At 46.9% G+C, this 18,343-nt stretch overlaps 1 protein-coding gene across 5 annotated transcripts in view; it reads right to left on the reverse strand.

Moving 5' to 3' along the window:
* LOC100724914 (glutamate receptor ionotropic, delta-1) overlaps window positions 1–18,343 on the reverse strand; it is a 580,436-nt gene that overhangs the window by 96,254 nt on the left and 465,839 nt on the right. For all 5 annotated transcript variants that reach the window (XM_063233725.1, XM_063233729.1, XM_063233727.1 and 2 more), the window contains 4 exons: window positions 16,876–16,977; window positions 15,234–15,431; window positions 12,029–12,353; window positions 10,738–10,876 (listed from right to left, as the gene is read on the reverse strand). In XM_063233725.1, coding sequence (XP_063089795.1) covers window positions 10,738–10,876; window positions 12,029–12,353; window positions 15,234–15,431; window positions 16,876–16,977 — 764 coding nt within the window. The remainder of the gene's footprint in view (window positions 1–10,737; window positions 10,877–12,028; window positions 12,354–15,233; window positions 15,432–16,875; window positions 16,978–18,343) is intronic.

Below are 18,343 nucleotides of genomic sequence, written 5' to 3' on the forward strand. Positions count from 1 at the left end.
TGTTTCCTTCCCTCTCAGTCCATCTGTGGTTTTATGCTTCAAAAGCCTCTCCAGAGCATATCTTTCCAGTTTTCCAGTGGTTAATGATGGAAGGCCAGGTCCCATACCAGGTAGTCCATCATGGCGTACACAGCAATTCCCACAGTACCTTTTTCACGAGCACCATTGGCATGTATCACCTTCTTTCCAGTTTGTGGCACCCCAAAGGCAGGGGGATGTGCCGCTCTGTGAAGACCCATGTAAGATACTTCGAGCTATTGGAAGTCCAGAAGGCACTGTTTTTCCTAACTAAAAGCACCGCCATCTAAGCCTGAATGTGAACTCAGTCACCTGGGGATATAGCTACACACAGAGGCTGAGTCAGGAGGTCTGAGCTAAGACCTGGATTGCGCATCGGGCCAGTGAGGGTAGTCATTGTCCATCTCTTGAATGGCAGGAATTTAACAGTACGTGGTAACTCATGGAGGGCCATCCACATCTTCCGGGTCAGAGGTCACAAAGCTGCATGCCTTGATGGCACAAGATTGGCTTGCAAAGTGTGAAGACAGCAGGAGCTAAGAGCAGTGATGAGAGCAGAGGCAGCTGAAACAGTGAACATACCACCAAAGGCATTCAAACCGAGGACACTGCTGTCAAAAAAAACTAGCATGGGCTAAGGGCAGATCACTCCCGCCTGTTTATGATTCTCACTTAAAGTCCTCGTCCATGCATTAATTCAACAGTGGGATCCCTGCATCCCAAGTAACAACGATCCACGTGCAAACAATCTGTAATTTCACTTTCCACAGAGCAGTACACACGTACATATCTACTTCTCCTAAGACTTGGTCTTAGCCGTGTGCCTTTAAGTTTCCTGTGTGTCTCTGCGTGAGCTGCCAGTTCCTTTCTTCTTGGTGTTGAGCACCATCCCATGGTCTGGATCCACCATGGGACTTTTATCCACTGGCCTATTGAGGAACATCTCAGTTTACCTCCAAGTTTTGAAAATGAGGAGTGAAGTCTACAAAGACCTATGTGCATGTTTCTGTGTGGTTATGTTTTCAACCAATACGGACAAAGAGCAAAGTCTGCGAGTGCTGAATCCCACGCTAAGAGTATGTGTCCTTTGGCAGGCAGGTGCTTAGGGTGCTGAGCTTCTTCGCTTTGGAAGAAATCGTGAAGGGTCTCCCTTGGCAGGCGTCCCTGAGCAGGAGGAGGACCTCTCCTTAGCCCCCTCCCCACCAGCGTTTGGGACGATGGTGCCTGGAGCCCTGGCCACTGTCACAGGCCTGTCATGGGATCCTGCTGCCGCTTTAATGTGTAATTCTGCGGTGACACATAACACTGAGCGTCTTTTCAAATATGTATTTGCCATCCGGGTGTCTTCTTGATTTGGTGAGGCATCTGCTCAGATCTCTTTCCCAGTTTTTAAATGGGCTGTTTTCCCTACTGTTGAGTTTGAAGAGTTCTTTATAAATTTTGGATATCAGTCACTTACATTAGATGTTTTTGAAATATTTTCCTCCCAAGCAGTGACTTGTCTTCTCCTGTCCCTAACAGTGTCTTTCACAGAAGTTTAAAATTTTAATGCAGCCCGACTTGGCCACTTTTTGTCTTTTGTACCACACTTTTGCTGTTAGGTCAAGGCAATCATCACCAAGGACAATCCATCTACATATTCAGTTATCATTTAATTTTTGAAAATAATGTTATAACATTTAAAACTGAAGGTTCACAGCTAATGGCTGGACAGGAAGCCTATTTCTTTACACCAAGATGGATAGCAGGACAGTTACCCTGGGATACACGAGACTTCTGATACATTCAGTCTTTTTATTTTCCCTCCTAATATGATGTGGATTTGTGAGTACTGTACATGACAAAACTGCCTTTATGGATTGCTCAGCTTCTATTCTGGCACAAGGATTGTCTGTAGGAAGCGCTGGCTCACTTTAATTTATAAGCCTCATGTTTCCAAATTCAATAAACAGGTGAGCAAACAATTTACATTGCCATAGTATCCACTTCCCTGCTTCCCCAGTACAGAAACAAAGCATCAGGATGGTCAAGTGAATAATGTCACCTATCCCAATTCAAACTGGACTTGCCTGCCTCCTACACTATGATCTGCTTTCTCACATGGACCCCACATCACAGGGTGGTTCCTTTGATTACCTTGTCGATAACAACCAACAATAACATCAATCTATATGGCCCTTTCTATGCACAAGGTGATGCTCCAGGCTTGAATCTGTGCTGGTTAATTTCCCCCATAGCCCGGAGGGAGATCAGGGGTGTTCTTATCACCAAGTACAGATGAGAAAAGAGCAGCACAGAGAGGTATGTGCTCTGCACCGGACCTAGTAGCTTGGAAGTGGGAAGGGAGATACGACTTTCAGAGGTCAAGTTACAATGTCTATGTTCCTAAACACTGTACTTTGTTACCTCTGGGTTCTGTTATTGTGACCCTCCTTTCCAACAGGAGCCTCCAAGATACATGTGACCCTTCTGAACACAGGGTGCTACTCACCTAAAGGTTTTAGCTAAAATATTTCCTACATACAAGCATCTGTGGCAAAGAGAGACTACAGCAGTGATGGCAAACCATGGCACGCGTGCCGCAGGGGCTGTTTGTATCACTGAAGGCTCTACAAGTTTCGCCACCACTGAACTATAGTATCTTACCACTTGCCAGGGCCAGTTCTTCTCAGATTACCCTGCTTTCACGGTAACAAGTGTACATTTATTAGTAACTGCCCTGGAGATGAAGACAATTACAACATTTTGACATTTTCATATTGAATCAACTGATTTATGCTCTCCTTGAACATAGGCCCAAATAAGGGGTAAAAACTGCTTCACTGGTCAATATGCCCTTGCTCTTTAGAAGATTCATTCCTTTTTGATACCAGCATCTTTGGTGCCCTTTAAGAGGTGTATAAGCCCCAAATACTAGGCCAGTAACTGTAAACATTCGCATGAACAGAGTGGAATATAGTAATTTCTAATATAGACACATACTCACTTCAAATTGCTAAGCTGAAAATCACATAGATTAATAAGAAAGGTATTGATAAAGAGAGGACAGTTATTCATCATTCATCCCTCCAGACACCTGATGCAATCAACAGACAATTTTAAACTACAGCCAGTCTTGTATCCTGAACAATGGAAGCATGCTACGCCCTTAGACACTTTCTGGAGGAGTGGAAATTAATGGGTAACTCAAATGCATCTTTCTCTAACAATGCATCATCTCACTGGGTTTATTTTTATACCTGCAGAGACAAGAAACTTAAAATAGCAACAATGCAAAGCCCCTGGATTCCTTTCAGCTCTGCTGGGTACCGTATGCAAAACTCCAGGTCCCTGCCATTTCCCTGTGACAAACAGTAATTTGTCAGTAAACAGCAGAAAATCGTAATGATGGGAGGAGGTTAAGAAAAGCTATACTGCGGCTTTTCTTACTGCTGGAGGGGCTGGATCAGTAAGAATTCTACAGATAGAAACTTTGTCATCAGGACAAAACACTCCAGAGGGAAATGTCCCATAAGCCACAGTACTAGCCATGGGAATTTCCATTCTAGTCTCCACCTGTACTCACAACAAGAGTGAGACGGGAAGGGACGATTCTAACTGCAGACAAATGTGTTACTAGCGGGTCAAGAGATACCTTCGTCCCATAGTCAAGAATATCAAACAATAAAGCCAACATGCAGGCACAAATAAAGTTTTTAATACAAAGAAATAACACATACATACATTCACATGATATCACATTGATGACACAGGAGACTACAGTGTTGGAAAACATGCTGGAGACTTAAAAACTATTAGTTTTTGTGAAAGGTATACTTTACTATAGCAAGGACTGTACAACAGAAATTAAAGATGAAATTCATTAAACTGTGGTTCCAAAAAAAAAAAAGAAAGAAAGAGGTAAAAGACTGTGGAAAATGATAAAGGGAGAATTAAAAATATGTAAATAAAATTTCCCTAGTCATTATCACTGATGGCAGGCATATGAAGGCTAGTGAAAATCTAATCAGACATATGAAAGACAAACTGAGAAATCGCTTAGAATGAACAAGAAATTGGAGATTAATTGAAAGCTCTCAGAAAGAGGGTAAGAGATGTGGGGGGCTCGTATGAAGAGCTAATGTTCCTGGAAACAAGATAAGGATAAGCGGGTAGAAAAATAGGAAAAAATTTAATAGAAGAAAAAATATTAATCCTTGCTAAAGTGCAAGCTTCTTTCTTTCATATTGTGAGGACTCAGCTCAAGAATACCAGGCATAATTGACAGTACATCCACTAGCTCTTTAAAACATACTGGTGCAGGTGTTTAAATTTGAAGATATTAGTAAGGTTAATTACACGTGAGGAAGCATACGCAAGGGAAGAGGTGGAGGAGGAAGAGAGAAGCTGCAAAAGGAGAAGGAGAACACAAAGGAAATAAGGAGACAAGGAGGAGGGTAAGGAAATAGGAGAAGAGGAAGAAAAGGAGGAGGTGTAAAGGAAGAGAAAAAACAAGATGAAAACAGGAAAGCAATGAGGACAGAGAAGGAACAGTGGAAGAAGGATTCAAATAGGGAGGAGGTGGAAATCAGAGGAGAAGAGGAATGGAAAAAGGGGACGAGGAGACGGAGATAAAGCAGATGAGAAGAGAGGAAGACCCTGGAGGGGAAGACAGAGAAGCACAGAGGAGGGAAGAGGGGATTTCTAGAATGTGAAGCAGCAACATGGTGACACGGAACACTGTACCCTGCTAAGTTTTAGTTCCCGGGAAGAAGCATATCGAGAAAGATATTGCTCCGTCTCACATATTATACTGATCTCTCACCAGGTATTTTGCTCAGAAAGCTATTCCACCTCATCAAAAGTTCACCAAAGGAAATGTACTGTGACTCAGTCTCAGTTTTAAAAAACATTCAGTAAGTATTAAAGTCATCAGCACATGGAGTTCAGTCCAAATGGTATCTCTAATAGATGTCAAGACAAAACAATGTAAATGCCCGAGATACATTTTAGAGAACTGTAATTTTAAAATAAAACAAAGAAACATATTATTCTGGGTTTATACTTCTATCCACAAAAATTATGAAGAAGAAGGAATGGAAAGAGGTATTGTAGCATGGTGTGACCCTCACTTTTGATTCAAAAAGAGATGCAGAAGTACTGCTCGTGTATTTTTAAATGCATAAACACATCACTTAAGGATAAAAGGCTTCACTCCCAGGAGGCTGTGGAGAACCATAATGACAACCATGCAACCGTACGTGTAACACTGTGGAAACAACCTGAAATGTAGACACTGACATTGTCTACATTTAAGAAAACAATAAGAACAATATCTCTATGACAATCACATTTTGGCCTTTTTGATAAGGTTGCGCACAGCTGGGGATTTAGCTCAGCGGCACAGCACCTGCCTGACAAGTGCGAGGTGGTGAGTTTAATTCCTGGTACTAAAAACAAACAAACAAAAAAAAGATTGAGTACAAACACCTGTATGTTTTAATGACTATCAGTATTTAATATTATCCATAATAAAACAAAATTAATAAAGTTAGATCCAAAGGCAAATGCATACTGATTATAACAGAAATGCCTAATATCAAGCATTTCTGATGCTTAGTATCAAATAATTTGTCAGATAACTGCATAAAAGTTTATAACCAAAGTGAACTATATCATTTTGATAAAGTGGGATTTCAGTTGCATACATTAAATTGGAAAGTGAAAATTTATATTGATAAAGGACAAACTCCTCATGAAGTTACAGGTCACAAAAGTGCATAAAGCAAACTATGACAGAACAAAGAGAAAAGCCCATTTCTGGTGTGTTAACCATTCCTCAAAAGGAATGAAGGTAAAATAATAAACAGAAGATGGGACAGAAATGAGAATCGAAGAGGACAGAGCACTGAAATGAAGAGTAAGCTGCAAAGTGCCCTGGAGAGCACCTCAGCAGGCCCCCCTTGGGTGTGCCCAGCACCTCGTGCTGCACGGTGCTCCCGACACACCCACCCCTCACGGTCCTTCCCTAGCCCTCTGTCGGGCACGCAGCTACCAGACCTCAGTGAGAAAAATAAGACACGAGGGGCTAATTCTCAATTGATGGAGCCCTAATTTGGACACTGTTATGGATTAAGAACTGGTGGTCAACTTAACGCCAGCTGGATTACATCCGCATGGCGCTGAGCGAAGATGCTCCACCTGAGGAAAGTTGCCTGCATAAATACAGACGTGGAGAAGGAGAAGGAGCTTGTTAAGGCATAAAGGCATTAAAGTGCTGTTGCACTGAGGCATTGTGGGCTCTCTATGAGTTGCTGTTTGAGCTGCTGGTTCTCCTGGAGAAGCTCTGGTCCTCACATCGAGCATTGCTTCCTGGCTCCAGAGGGGAAGACATGTGCTGCTTGGTCTCCAGGATGAACTCGTCACGCTGCTTCCTGGCACGTACCCGACTGTGCTTGTCATAGGAGGAGCTCGGGGCCTCCGTGTCACTGAGGATGACTATGGTGCCTGTCAGGACAACCCTGGTCTTTGTTGTGAGTGTGACTTCCTGGCTCCAGTGTAGAACCCTCATCCCACCAACACAGCTCCTTCACCCCGCTGGCATGGACTCTGGCTTTCACCGCTGACCTTTGGGCCTTCCCGGAGCGGATCCGTAAAAGAGACTGGTGTGAGTCCTTCTTTTGGGCTCTGGACCTCCAGCTGGACTCGTGGGAGGCACTGTCCTGAGCTCTGGGTTTTTATCTGGACTCAGGTGGGACATTGCTGTGGGATTTAGGCCCCTGACTAAGTTATTCTAAATGTCTTTGCTGTTGTGGACAGATGTCCTCCATTTCTTGTGTTAACCCCCAGTGACCATTATAAAAATAATATATAAACTCCATGTCCTGATTCTAATTGTTCTCTGTGTACAACACCTAACTACAACCGATGCCAAAGCCTGATTTTTAAACTGTGTAGTCAACTGTAAGGTAATCTGATGGTCAGATCCAGTAGGAGAAAGTGGAAAGGAATCTGATACCCAGACCTCAAGGTGAGCACAGGGAAAATGTCAAACGCAACATATACAAAGGCAAAATAAAAAGATAACAACAGACTCTCACCCAACAGTTTCAACAGAGGAAAGAGAGGGTGTCACAATGTACACAGGAGCATAGTCCATACATATTACTAAAAACAGTACTAATCTAAAGTGAATTGCTATAAAGTAAGGTGCTAATTATGATGCACAGGGTAATGACTAAGAATATGGCATTCACATATATACAAATATGCAAAAAATATAACATGCATCAGGAACCATGAGTCAACAAGAGAATTAAAATGGTAAATAAGAAACACCTCTCTTAACACAAAAGGAGTAACAGAGAAATGAGGAACAAAAGAAGGAACACGTGGGGAAATAAAATAGGAAAACAGAAGAACTTGCTTACTAATTACACTAAATGACAATGGATTAAACTTTCTATTTAAAATTAAAAAGTTTAGCAGAATTTTACAAAGCATACTCCAACTACCTTATGTACACATTCACTGCAGATTCAAAAGCACATTCAGTGAATAAAAATTAGTGGAAAAGGGCATACCATGTGAACAGTAGAGAACAAATTGGCTATATTTTTACCAGGTAAAATAGACTCTGTGTCAAAAACTGTCACAAGATACAAGGAAAGTCACTACACAATGATAACTGGGTCGATTTATTAAGCAGATATAACTGTGTGTCAAATATTTTCACACCTGAGCAACATAATTGAAGGGGTAAATAGCAACATACCAAGAGGAAAGGACTTCATCAGCCCACTTTGAACAACAGAAAGATCATCCCTCAGAAAATTAAAAAGCCGTAGAAAAATACTAGAATAACAGACAAATACAGAACATTCCATCCAACAGCACCAAAGTCCACATTCTTTTCAAGCCCCCATGGAACATTCTCCAGCACCAATAACTTGTTAGACCACAAAACAAGTGTAACAAATTTAACAAGGTTGAAATCACACCAAGTATCTTTGGGAACAACAATGCTGTCAAACCAGAAAGCAGTAACAACAGATTTAGGAAATTTGAAAAATATGGAGATTAAACACCACATCCCTAAACAGCTAAACAAGAAGTCAAAAGAAACATCTAGAAAATATTTTAAGACAAATGAAACCTCACCAAATTTATGACATACAGCAACAGCTCTTCTAAGAAAGAAATTAATATTCATTAAAAAACTACATTAAAAACAATGGAAGATCTCCAATAGAAAAGCTAACTTTATGATGTGAGGAGCCAGGAGTGTGGGAAGAACAAAGAATCCAAAGTTAGCAGAAAGGAAATAAAAATTAGGACAGAAATAAATGAGAGAGAGGGGCTGGGGATTTAGCTCAGCAGCATAAGCGCCTGCCTTGCAAGCACACGGTCGTGAGTTGGATCCCCGGTACGGATAAAAAATAAATAAAAATAGAAAATAAGTGAGAGGGAGACTAGAAAGATAATTTAAAAAATCAAGACTCAAAGCTGGTTTTTTGAAAAGATAAACAATTGACAAAACTTTAGCGATACTAATAGAAAGAAGCTTCAAAATCCTGGGGGAGAACAAACATCTGCAACCACACACACGCAAGGTGCACAGGACAGGCTGCCGTCAGCCCGGCCCTGCTGCAGTGAGTGCTTTGCCCTGTGGTTTGCTCCCCTTCTGTTTCTCTTTGTCCCCCTCCCTGAGGCCTGGTCAGACTGTACGATCAGCACCTACGGAGAGGTGTCTGACTACACCAATGATGTGCTTCCATGAAAGACAGGAGGCCACCAGGTCTTAGGACCACCGGGTTGGAAACTTGGATCTTAGACTCCAGCTAACTGAGCTGGCCTGAACCAGCTGAGAAACCACCCTGGCCTCAGCTGGACCTCCAGCCACACTGTCAGGTATTTTCACTGTAAATTCCAGACCAGCCTCTCAGTTCAGTGTCTCCGTGATGACCCGTGAAACTGACCACACAAATGATTGATAGAGGAAAGTGAGTGGGGACCAGGTGGCAATTTCTTGGGAAAGTCAGGGGTGTCCCTCCCTCTAGTTATCCCGAGGCCCCTTCTAGTCTCCCAAGTGCATGGAACCTCGTTTCTATACTCTGCTGGGGGTGCAAATCTGAGGACTGGACTCCCCGCCTTTCCGTTCCTCACTGGCTGCTGTGAAGTCCTCCCTCTGCTCCGGCCACCTCGAATGTGGTTATCGGCTATGCTCTAGAGAGCTAAAGGGGCAGGATTTGGCTCAAAACTGGGTAACAACAAAAGCTTCATTCAAAACTGCCAAGAACTGGAAGAACCCACTGTCCTCCAGGGGTGAATGGTTAAACTCGCTGCGGGACCTAGGATATCACTCATCAATAAAGGAGATGAGCAGTGGACACACCCTGGCCCGGTGACCTTCCGAGGAGTCACACTGAGTTTCCAAAAACCCACAGCCAAACGGTATTGCTTGTTTTACTCATACAACATGTTTGAAATGATACAATTTTAGAAACAGAGGGAAATTAGTGGTTGCCAGGGATTAGGGGCCAGATGGGAGAGGAGGGACTGTGGAGGAGGAGGGTGTGTCTGTGAAAGGACAGCAGAAGGGGACCTGGCGAAGGAGCTGCTGCGTGTCTACTGCAGGGATAGACCCAGAAATCTACGCAGAATGGAACACACACACACCACACCCCTGTACACAGGAGCCCGAGTACGAGGGGGACCCCTAAATGAAACAGTTAATGGCACCCATGTCAATGGCCTTCTCGTAATAAAACACATCATTTTGCAAAGTGTTGCACTGGGGATAACTAAGTGAAGGATCCCGGTGGACCGCTCTGCCTTACTTTGGACAACGTGTTGTGAAACCATAATCATCTCAATTAAAACGTCAGTTTGATGAAGCCACCAAATAATCACACATTGAACCTTAGATCCAAGGTGAGGAATCTGAACTCTTCAGTAAGCAGGTGGGAGCCAGAGAAGGTGATTAAGTAAGGATGACTTGACAGAGCTGTGGATCAAAAGGACCAGCACAGTGACAGTAGGTGATACACACGCAGCAACTCTGAGAAGCCCTCCAGGCTCGGCTGAGAGCCCCACGGAAGCCAGGGCTGCACCCAAGCAAGTGTGGAACAGACTCACGCTGACTCGGCTTAGCAAGGACACACCCAACACACATCCACCTCAAGTCTCCTGGAAATGTCCCTATATTTGGGACTCTTCTCATAAAATAAGGCATTTCAATGAAGACAAAACCTTAATCCTTACAATAATGCTCCAATTTTATAGACGTAAGTGAAAATAATTTTTCTGCTTATGATAATTGGCTTATTTTTAAAAGATAATTTTAAGATGTCTGAATATTTGAAAAATACATTAGGCTTGTGTTTCAATTAATCTTAACTAAATGTTGATAAAACTTTTGATTAAATGAGTTTGCAAATCAGTGTTTAAATGTCTGAGGAAATTCAATTTTCTGAGTGTAATGTTTTGATGTATTAGTTTTGTAAGACGTATTTAAAAGCTCAGATTAATATTATCTCATGCACTTATACATTTATGTCATTGTGCATGAGATAAAATACAACAGAATGGAGTTCCTTGCTGGCACTACATATGCCGCACATCCCGTTGCAGCCCGGAATCCAATCTGTCCTGTCATGTCCGGCCCTCGCCCACAGTGTTACCTTCTCTGTAAAGCCTTTTCAAGCTCGAGGTCCCGGATGGAGACGCAGAGGGGCTCACCTGATGGGGTTGTCCATCCGGGACACTGTGAGGAAGGCAGCAAGATTGGCGGTGTAGGAGGAGCACACGATGAGGGTGAAGAGCCACCAGCTGCCCATCACGATGCGCAGGGCCATGGAGTTCACAGAGCTGTCGCCACCTGAGGAGACAGGCGCAGGGCGTGGGCCAGCGCACCGGCCACCCCACCCCAGGGAGACGCACACCCCACAGCCAGGCACACAGCTGCCACTATGCATGCTCTGGGCACCCATGAGTGACTGCCAGCAGGATGTCTCCTTTAAGAAAAGATCCTAAAGCCACCAGTCTTGGAAAGGGACGGACAGATATGTTAAGCTTGGTCTCGAGGGATGGGAAGTTGTATCAGAGCACCAAGAAGAAAGTGCTGCCCATCAGAACGTCATAGGAGATTCCAAAGGTAAGAACTTCTATAGCTGGCAGTTGACGTAAGGTCCTTCTGCAATTTCAGACTCACATAGAGAAGACAGGAATTCTGTGAATACAGAATGACTCCTTACCTGGTGGGTTCCCGGTTTTCTTTTCAACCAGAGAAATGAGATACAGCCTATCACTTTATTAATATTCAGCTCTCACCAGATGATTTCCCCTGCACTTTTAGAAATCATTGCATGTAACTTTCAGCAAGAAGCTGCCTCTTTGAGGCCAATTATTTCTCTTTGGTCCCTCAGGGGGTAGCTAAAGAAAGCTCCTCCCTGCCCGTTTCCCTCACATAATCGTGGAAAGCCTTTGCCATGGCGCAAACAAGGCCAAGCTCCACGCTGAAGAACCCTGCGATTAGTTCTTTCCAGTCAGAGTCACACAATCCTGAAACTCCCCACCAGATACGAGAGCCACCCAGACCTCTTAGAGGTGGGTGGTTTGGCATCTCCAGGACGGCTGCAGGGCTGGCTCACAGTGACTACAACACCACTGAGCTCTTTCCCTTCCCATTAAGCCTCCACCTTTAAGCAAAGCTCCAGAGTGTCAGGTGATGACCTCAGTGCACAGCAATCAGCCTAGCGAGGGAGGGGAGAAAGGTGCTAGCATAATTCCAAAGTTAATTTTCTCTAAAGTGGAGAATCAGAACTGCTCAATGGGTTCCTTGTGGTTGCTTCATTTAATTCCCGTCTGATATCACTTAGAGGAACTGGGTGCATCGCAGTATTAGCACTGAACTAGAGACAAACTAGAATTGCACCGGAAGTGACTTTGGGGAGATGCATCTGAAGACTAGAAACCGAACAAGTTCTCCCAGTCTCCTGGGCCGATCAGAGCTCAGGAAAGCAGGAGGTACCTTGCTGGACGAAGGCTCCGTACACGATCCAGATGGCACTGTGCAGGGTGGCAGAGGCGGACGGCCGAGGCTGGGCGGCGCTCTGAGCCCTCATAGCCTGTATTCGGTTCAACACGAATATGAGCACGCCCACCACGGGGATGGCAGCCGCGATGCAGGCCCAGACCGCGAAGTCAAAGGGGGCGAAGAGGGAGAAGATGCTGATCTTCTCCTCCGGCTTTCTGATGAGAATCCCCACCGAGTAGTCCATGTAGCGCTTGCTGAAGTCCACGACGCTCTCCCTCTCGGGGGTGATGGTGATGGCCGAGATGGCCACGTCTGCTCTCTGGAAGGCAAAGCAGCGCATCAGGGGGCACCGCCTGGGGTGCCTCCCGTAAGGTCTGCCCTCAGGCCCCCTAGTAGCTCTGTTCAGAGGCAAGCAACCGCCATGGCCCCTACCTCCTTCCCCCTGCAACGTGTCCCCCCAGACCTTCAAAGGCCTGGAAATGTCTGCACAGGAAACTTCTTCATTTTCCTCAGCTGTGGTCCATCTTTTATTTCTCACTGCTTCCCACTGATTCCCACTCGCGATCTCTCTTGCCGTGGGGTCTCTCCCACCACGAGGACCCGTCTCTCTCCTACGCTGATCTGAATCCTCCCCATGCAGCCAGATTATGGGCCGACTTCCTGTCCCCAACAAGCCTTCCCAAAACCCGTTATCCCACCCTGATCCTCTCTTCTCTAAAATACTTCCCGAGTGGTGGGGTGAGCTGTGCAACCCTGCTGGATCTCAGTAACACACCCATCCCCATGGTTCTGTATGCAGACTGTGCCAGAGGGTAAAGTCCTCCAAGCAGAGAGGGGTCACCTACTTATTTCTGTCTCCCACCACCTGCCATCTGAGCCTGAACATGCTGGAGCCAACTTTTCTTACAGTCAAGCCACCCTAGGAAGGCTCCCTTTGGACGCGTCATACTGTGACCTAAAAATTACCTTCCAGGGCTTTGGCACGCCAAAGCAGATTTCATTTTAAAAAGAGACTAAGTCTGCATTAAGATGGAATTAGCCTGAGGATGAAGCTGCTCTGCTGTGTGGAGGTGATGCATCCTGTGCCTACGTGAGCAAGTGGCGGGGAGTCTGCCACTCATCCTGCTCTGGGCTCTTGGGTCTCCAGGTCGGAGGGATCGGCAGAATCAGACACATTCGAGAATGGCCTATGATGACCTCTGGCCTAACCTACAGGCTCCAAATGGAGGAAATACAGATGGACGACTTTTGTAAGACTTCACGTGAGGGCTAGAGGAGCAGATTCACCGAGGTCCTGAACAGAAACCCAACAGCAGCCTAGAGAAGCAAACGCTGGCGGAGACTGTGTTGGAGCCTATCCAGATTTTGCCTCTTCTCCGAGACACCTAAGATCTCGGGATCTCCATCAGGGTCAGGAGAGTCTAGACCTATTTAAGGACTGAGAAAAAGAGTGAGCAGAGGAACGTAAGCTGACAACGGAGGATGGAGGGGAGCTAATTTAGGAAGCAAGGCTCAGACAAGGCATGGGAAATCAACTCACAGAGCAGGGAGAAGAGCTCTGTGGTGGACGAGAGGGACACCTCTGATGGGGCGCCGGTGCCCACTGATGTGTCTTTAAAGTAGAACTTCATGCCTAAAAATCTCAATTTCTTTCCCTAACATTTGAGTAAAAGTTATTTTCTTAACTGAGAAGGAGGGAAGATTATTTGGGAGCTGGAGGGGAAAGGTAAACTACTGACACTCTTTCTGGGGCATAGACAAGGGCCTGACAGGGGACACTTTCAGGGACTTGAGCTGCACTGAAGCCCAGTGGCCCCACACACCACTGCATTAATCTTTGCAGATTTGTGAAATTCTTCTCTTACTGGACACAGAAAGCTGGTGTCTGAGTCAAGAGCGTAAGCGATAGAACTGATTCAGGAGTTAGGGGAAACAGGAAATCAAGAAGACACGAAATCACAAGAGACGAAGGGCAGGGGTGGGTCTGCGGGGTCAGCGATGGGCGACCCTGAAGGAGGAAAGGCTTCGGCATCCGAAGAGCACAGGAACATAGGGGAAGCTGCAGCTCCAAAGCTTATGCTAATGTCAGAACCAGACACAAGTGCCTGTGCATAATACGCCTTTGCTGGTGTAAAATGTTCACAAGTGCAACTCTGCAGAGAGAGCAAGGGCTGGGAGGGGTGGGGGTGGCATTAACTGTAATCAACTAGGAGAGCTCGCCAAGGGTAACAGAGGAGCTCTAACTAAGACTACATGGCTATGCACAAATCGGTAGGTGTATTAAACGTCATATTTTATCATACCTAAATTCTATCACAATAGAGTCGTTTTGCAAACATAGTAAGAAAACTTGGAGGAATTACAGACCTCACATCTGCCCTCACAGGCTTAGAAAGCAGAGATACTGCATTTCTGGAATAAAGCATCAAAAACAGAAGGACAAGTCATCCCAAGACAGGACCGAATGGGTGGCTGTGCAGCACTGACACGGTGCAGGGGAGACATCCCTGGGCTGGAGCAGCAAAGTTCCCAGAGCCGAGGGGGTGACAGTCCCAGGAGTCAGGTTGCCTGCAGCAATGCCAGACACTGTCCAGGAGGCGGTGGCTGCAGCAGCACTGGAGAGGGAAGGGGGAGTCTGTCCCTCCATGGTAAGTGATCACAGAGACCACAGGAGCAAGATGGGGATATGTGACTTGGCGTCCCGCCATGGCTTTCTGCAAGGGCACATCTTACAGGAGGGAGCAGAAGGGATGACTGGAAAAGGAATGAAAAGCTAGAGAAGGCCACACATGGAGAGAGAGCAATGTATGCACACGCAGACACCCATTCATGCACACATTTACACACACAAGTGCACGCCTGTAAAGTCTGATGAATAAGAAAGTAAGTGTTCCCAGGGCCGGGGGCGGGGGCACTATACTCTTATTCCCGTGCGGGTGGGGTGTGTTTCCGGAAGGCAGCATTACAGTGCACAGACTCCAAAGGAATGAGAGGAGGCAAGGGGCTGAGGAGATTAAAAGGCAGGATGGATATAAGAAGAGCAGCGGAGAGGAGGGAAGGGAGGGTCACAAGACTGGAGAGAGGTAGCCGGGGTCTGTTAGCTGGCTCCCAAGGGCCCAGCTGCTCAGCAGGCCCGATTTCGGCATTCCCCTAGCAAACGAGTAGGTGCCCTCCCCACTGGCCTGCTCTCGGGACCTACCTTGCTGATGAGCTCCCCGATCATCCCGTTCCAGGAGGTGTTATGGAGCTGGTGCCCGTACCTGCCATCGGGGGCCTGGTAAATCTCGTATTTGAAGCCCAGAGCCTTGGCCAGTGCATCCAGGACATCTATGGAGAAGCCTTTGTAGCGCTTGGGCTGCCCAAGGATGTTCTCAGCCACCATCACAAAAGGCTCTTCCTGGGGACAAGAGAATGAATGTTCTTCAGTTAAATAAAAGGTCCATTAATGTGCACTTCCAGAACATTGCTGGAGAGACCCATCTGATACACCATAGGCAGAAGGCCGATACCAGGGCTGGGGTGTAACTCAAAGGAAGACCTTAACCCGGGCTCCAACCCCATCACCAGCCATAGTAGCAGAATTCGGCATTCACCCAGCTTCCACCCCGAGGCCAAACTCCTCTGCTTTTTGTAAAAGCAGCACATGCACCGTGGAGCTGTGGACCCGCTCCCACCCCCGGGCAACATGCAGCAACGGCGATTTAACCGTCCTGGGTCTGTCATCTCCCAGCCCTGCCCAGAGCCCGCCTCTCAGGACAGTGTGGTGTGTTTGCACTCCTTCATTCCAGACCAGGACTCTGTCCTTAGGAAATGCCATCGGTCTGGGTGACTACAGATAAGACACGGACACGTCTCCCCCAGGGTCATTCATGACAATAAAGCTCTGTGAGATTAGTCCGAGAAAAGACAGCATCGTATCTATCAGGCTGTGCTAGAAAACGGGTGCTGATCGAGTGCCAAGCCTGGCCATAAATCCAGGGATGAGAGAGGATTAAACCTCAGGCCCTGGCCGGAGCGGGCTGTGATCACACCCGCACGGTGAGTGCCCATCATATCCGGCAGGGGCCATCTGGAAAAGATCTCTGCATTCTCACCAGCTTCCTGGTGGGATCACACAGGAAGGGTTCTGGCAAACAGCCCCAGACGATGTACCTCACTAGGTTAGTGTTGTTGGAAAAACGATACCAGGCCTATTCATGGGGTACAAACAGGGGAAGCAGACACGCTGCTACCAAAGGTTCCTGTGACTGTTGGGACAGGGATGGCATTTGGACCATGTCTGACCCAGCCAGAAAGGAGAAAAATCGGAAACATCCCTGGGGGTCTTCTAAAGAGGTGACAAAAACGAGTCAAAAGAAAATCTCACCAGTGTAAACCTTTGTGATTCCAGGGTAACTAAGCAGAAAAACTGTAGCAGGCTGTCTTCACTGCAAACTGTGTGGTATGTGCCATCACCATGTCCAGAGATGCCTCCTCCTGGCATCTTTCTGGGGGACCCAGCTACCAGTACAGCCCCTCAAAGAGCAGCAATAGGTCAAGGTAAAGTTCACGTCTGAGCACCAGCCAGGCAGCAAGTGTTCTTGGAGGCCAGCAGCAGATCTGCAGGACTGGTCCCCCCCCCCTCCATCTCAGGCACCTCCAGGGGAGGCTCGGCAGCCCCAGGAGAGATCTCCAAACTTAGTCTCTCCTTCACCATTCACCCTGATTCCCATGAAAGGTCTTGGGAAAGCTCAAACCACACCCCAAGGTCCCCTGCTCCCTGCACCTCACATCAGACAGGAAGAAGCCTTGATTGAAAACCATGGCCAGCCATGCTCCCAGAGTGTCCCCCATAATCCTACCAAGACAGTCACCACTTTGAGAGTCAGTCCTTGAAGGCGGCTGCCCATGGGCCTCTCCTGCAAGCTGCCGTTCAGACCCTTCTCCGAGTCCCACGTTGCCAGCTGTGAAGGAAGACAGGGAATGTGAGGGATGCAAAGGGGGCACGCAGCAGGAGTCCCCCCGGAACCAGGATCTGCGCCAGGGAGGTAGGTGGACAGTAGCGCCATAGGCTTCCTAGAGCCCCAGGTCATCTCTGGAGCACAGAAATGGAGACGAAACGGAGAGAAAGCTCCACTTCCCCATCAGCTCACTCCGATCTCTAGGACCTGCACATCGCTAAAATGAAACTAAAAACTAAACCTTGTCTCCGAAAGTTACATGCAATTCTATTCTGTCCACCCAAAGAGGCTGCGCCGCTGGTCTCCCACAAAGTCTCCCCTTTTTTCTCTCCTCTTTTGACTTTCCCAAATCACCATAGGATCCTTAAGATCAGTCACTGACACCACTATAAGCAGGAGGAGGCTTGGGAGAAACACCAGGTTTCACTACGGTGTGAACATCGCAACTTTCCCAACATGCAGGTAGGAGCTGGCAGCAGAATACATGTGCTCTGGACCTGCATACCCTCCTGAGGGCATGGCCAGGCCCAGCAGCCCGATGCCTCTCTGCCTGGCACCCCAACAAGCTCTCTGCTGGTTCAGAAACTACAGAAAAGGAAGGCGTTCTTGGGACTGCTTCAGTCCCTGTGTTCTCAGAGGACCTGGACAACAATAATCAAGCCTTTTCCCAGCCAATGATTCCCAATTATTAACTGGGGAGACAGAAAAAGGACAGACGCTAGCCAATCTCAAGCCAGCTAAATCAGAACCACAGGGCCAGGCATGGGGAGCATTAATGCTTCCAGGAGATCTTGATCTCTTAAGTCCCTGGACTGCTTCTAGCATGGCTGCATAATAGGTTCTCTTGAGGGGCTTCTCAGACATATTGAAAGCTGGGCTCTGCCTCCGGAGATTGTGGTTTAATTGGCCCATAGTGGGCTAGATACGGACATTTTAGTTCTGGGCAATCCTTACACACAGCCAGGGTTGAGCCACTGCCGCAGATTAAAGCAGTAATCCTCCAATGGCGATGTGCACACAAATCACCTCGGGAATTTGCACGCACTCTGGGATTCTGCAGCCTGAGATTATGTCTGTCTAACAAGCTCCAGGTGAAGCGGCTTCTGCTACTGTTGACGATTTACACCTGTGCAGCAAGGGCTCCAGCGATCAGATCGCCTCCAGAGGCACCTACTTTTCATCATGGGAGACCCTCAGGGGCCCTGCTTGAGTGGAGGATGCACCCTTCATGGAGATGTGGCACTGGGGTCCCCAGGGAGCCACCAGCAGCCCAATGAAGGATGCATCTACTCTCCCAGCATTCTGCATCGATGGACACCTGCAGCAGGATCTGCACACTGAGCCGTAATCAGCCACCATTCCACTTGGG

This window comes from Cavia porcellus, unplaced genomic scaffold (genome assembly GCF_034190915.1).
Source record: "Cavia porcellus strain 051 isolate PalLab524CR breed Dunkin Hartley unplaced genomic scaffold, mCavPor4.1 scaffold_23, whole genome shotgun sequence".
Classification (NCBI taxonomy): domain Eukaryota; kingdom Metazoa; phylum Chordata; class Mammalia; order Rodentia; family Caviidae; genus Cavia; species Cavia porcellus.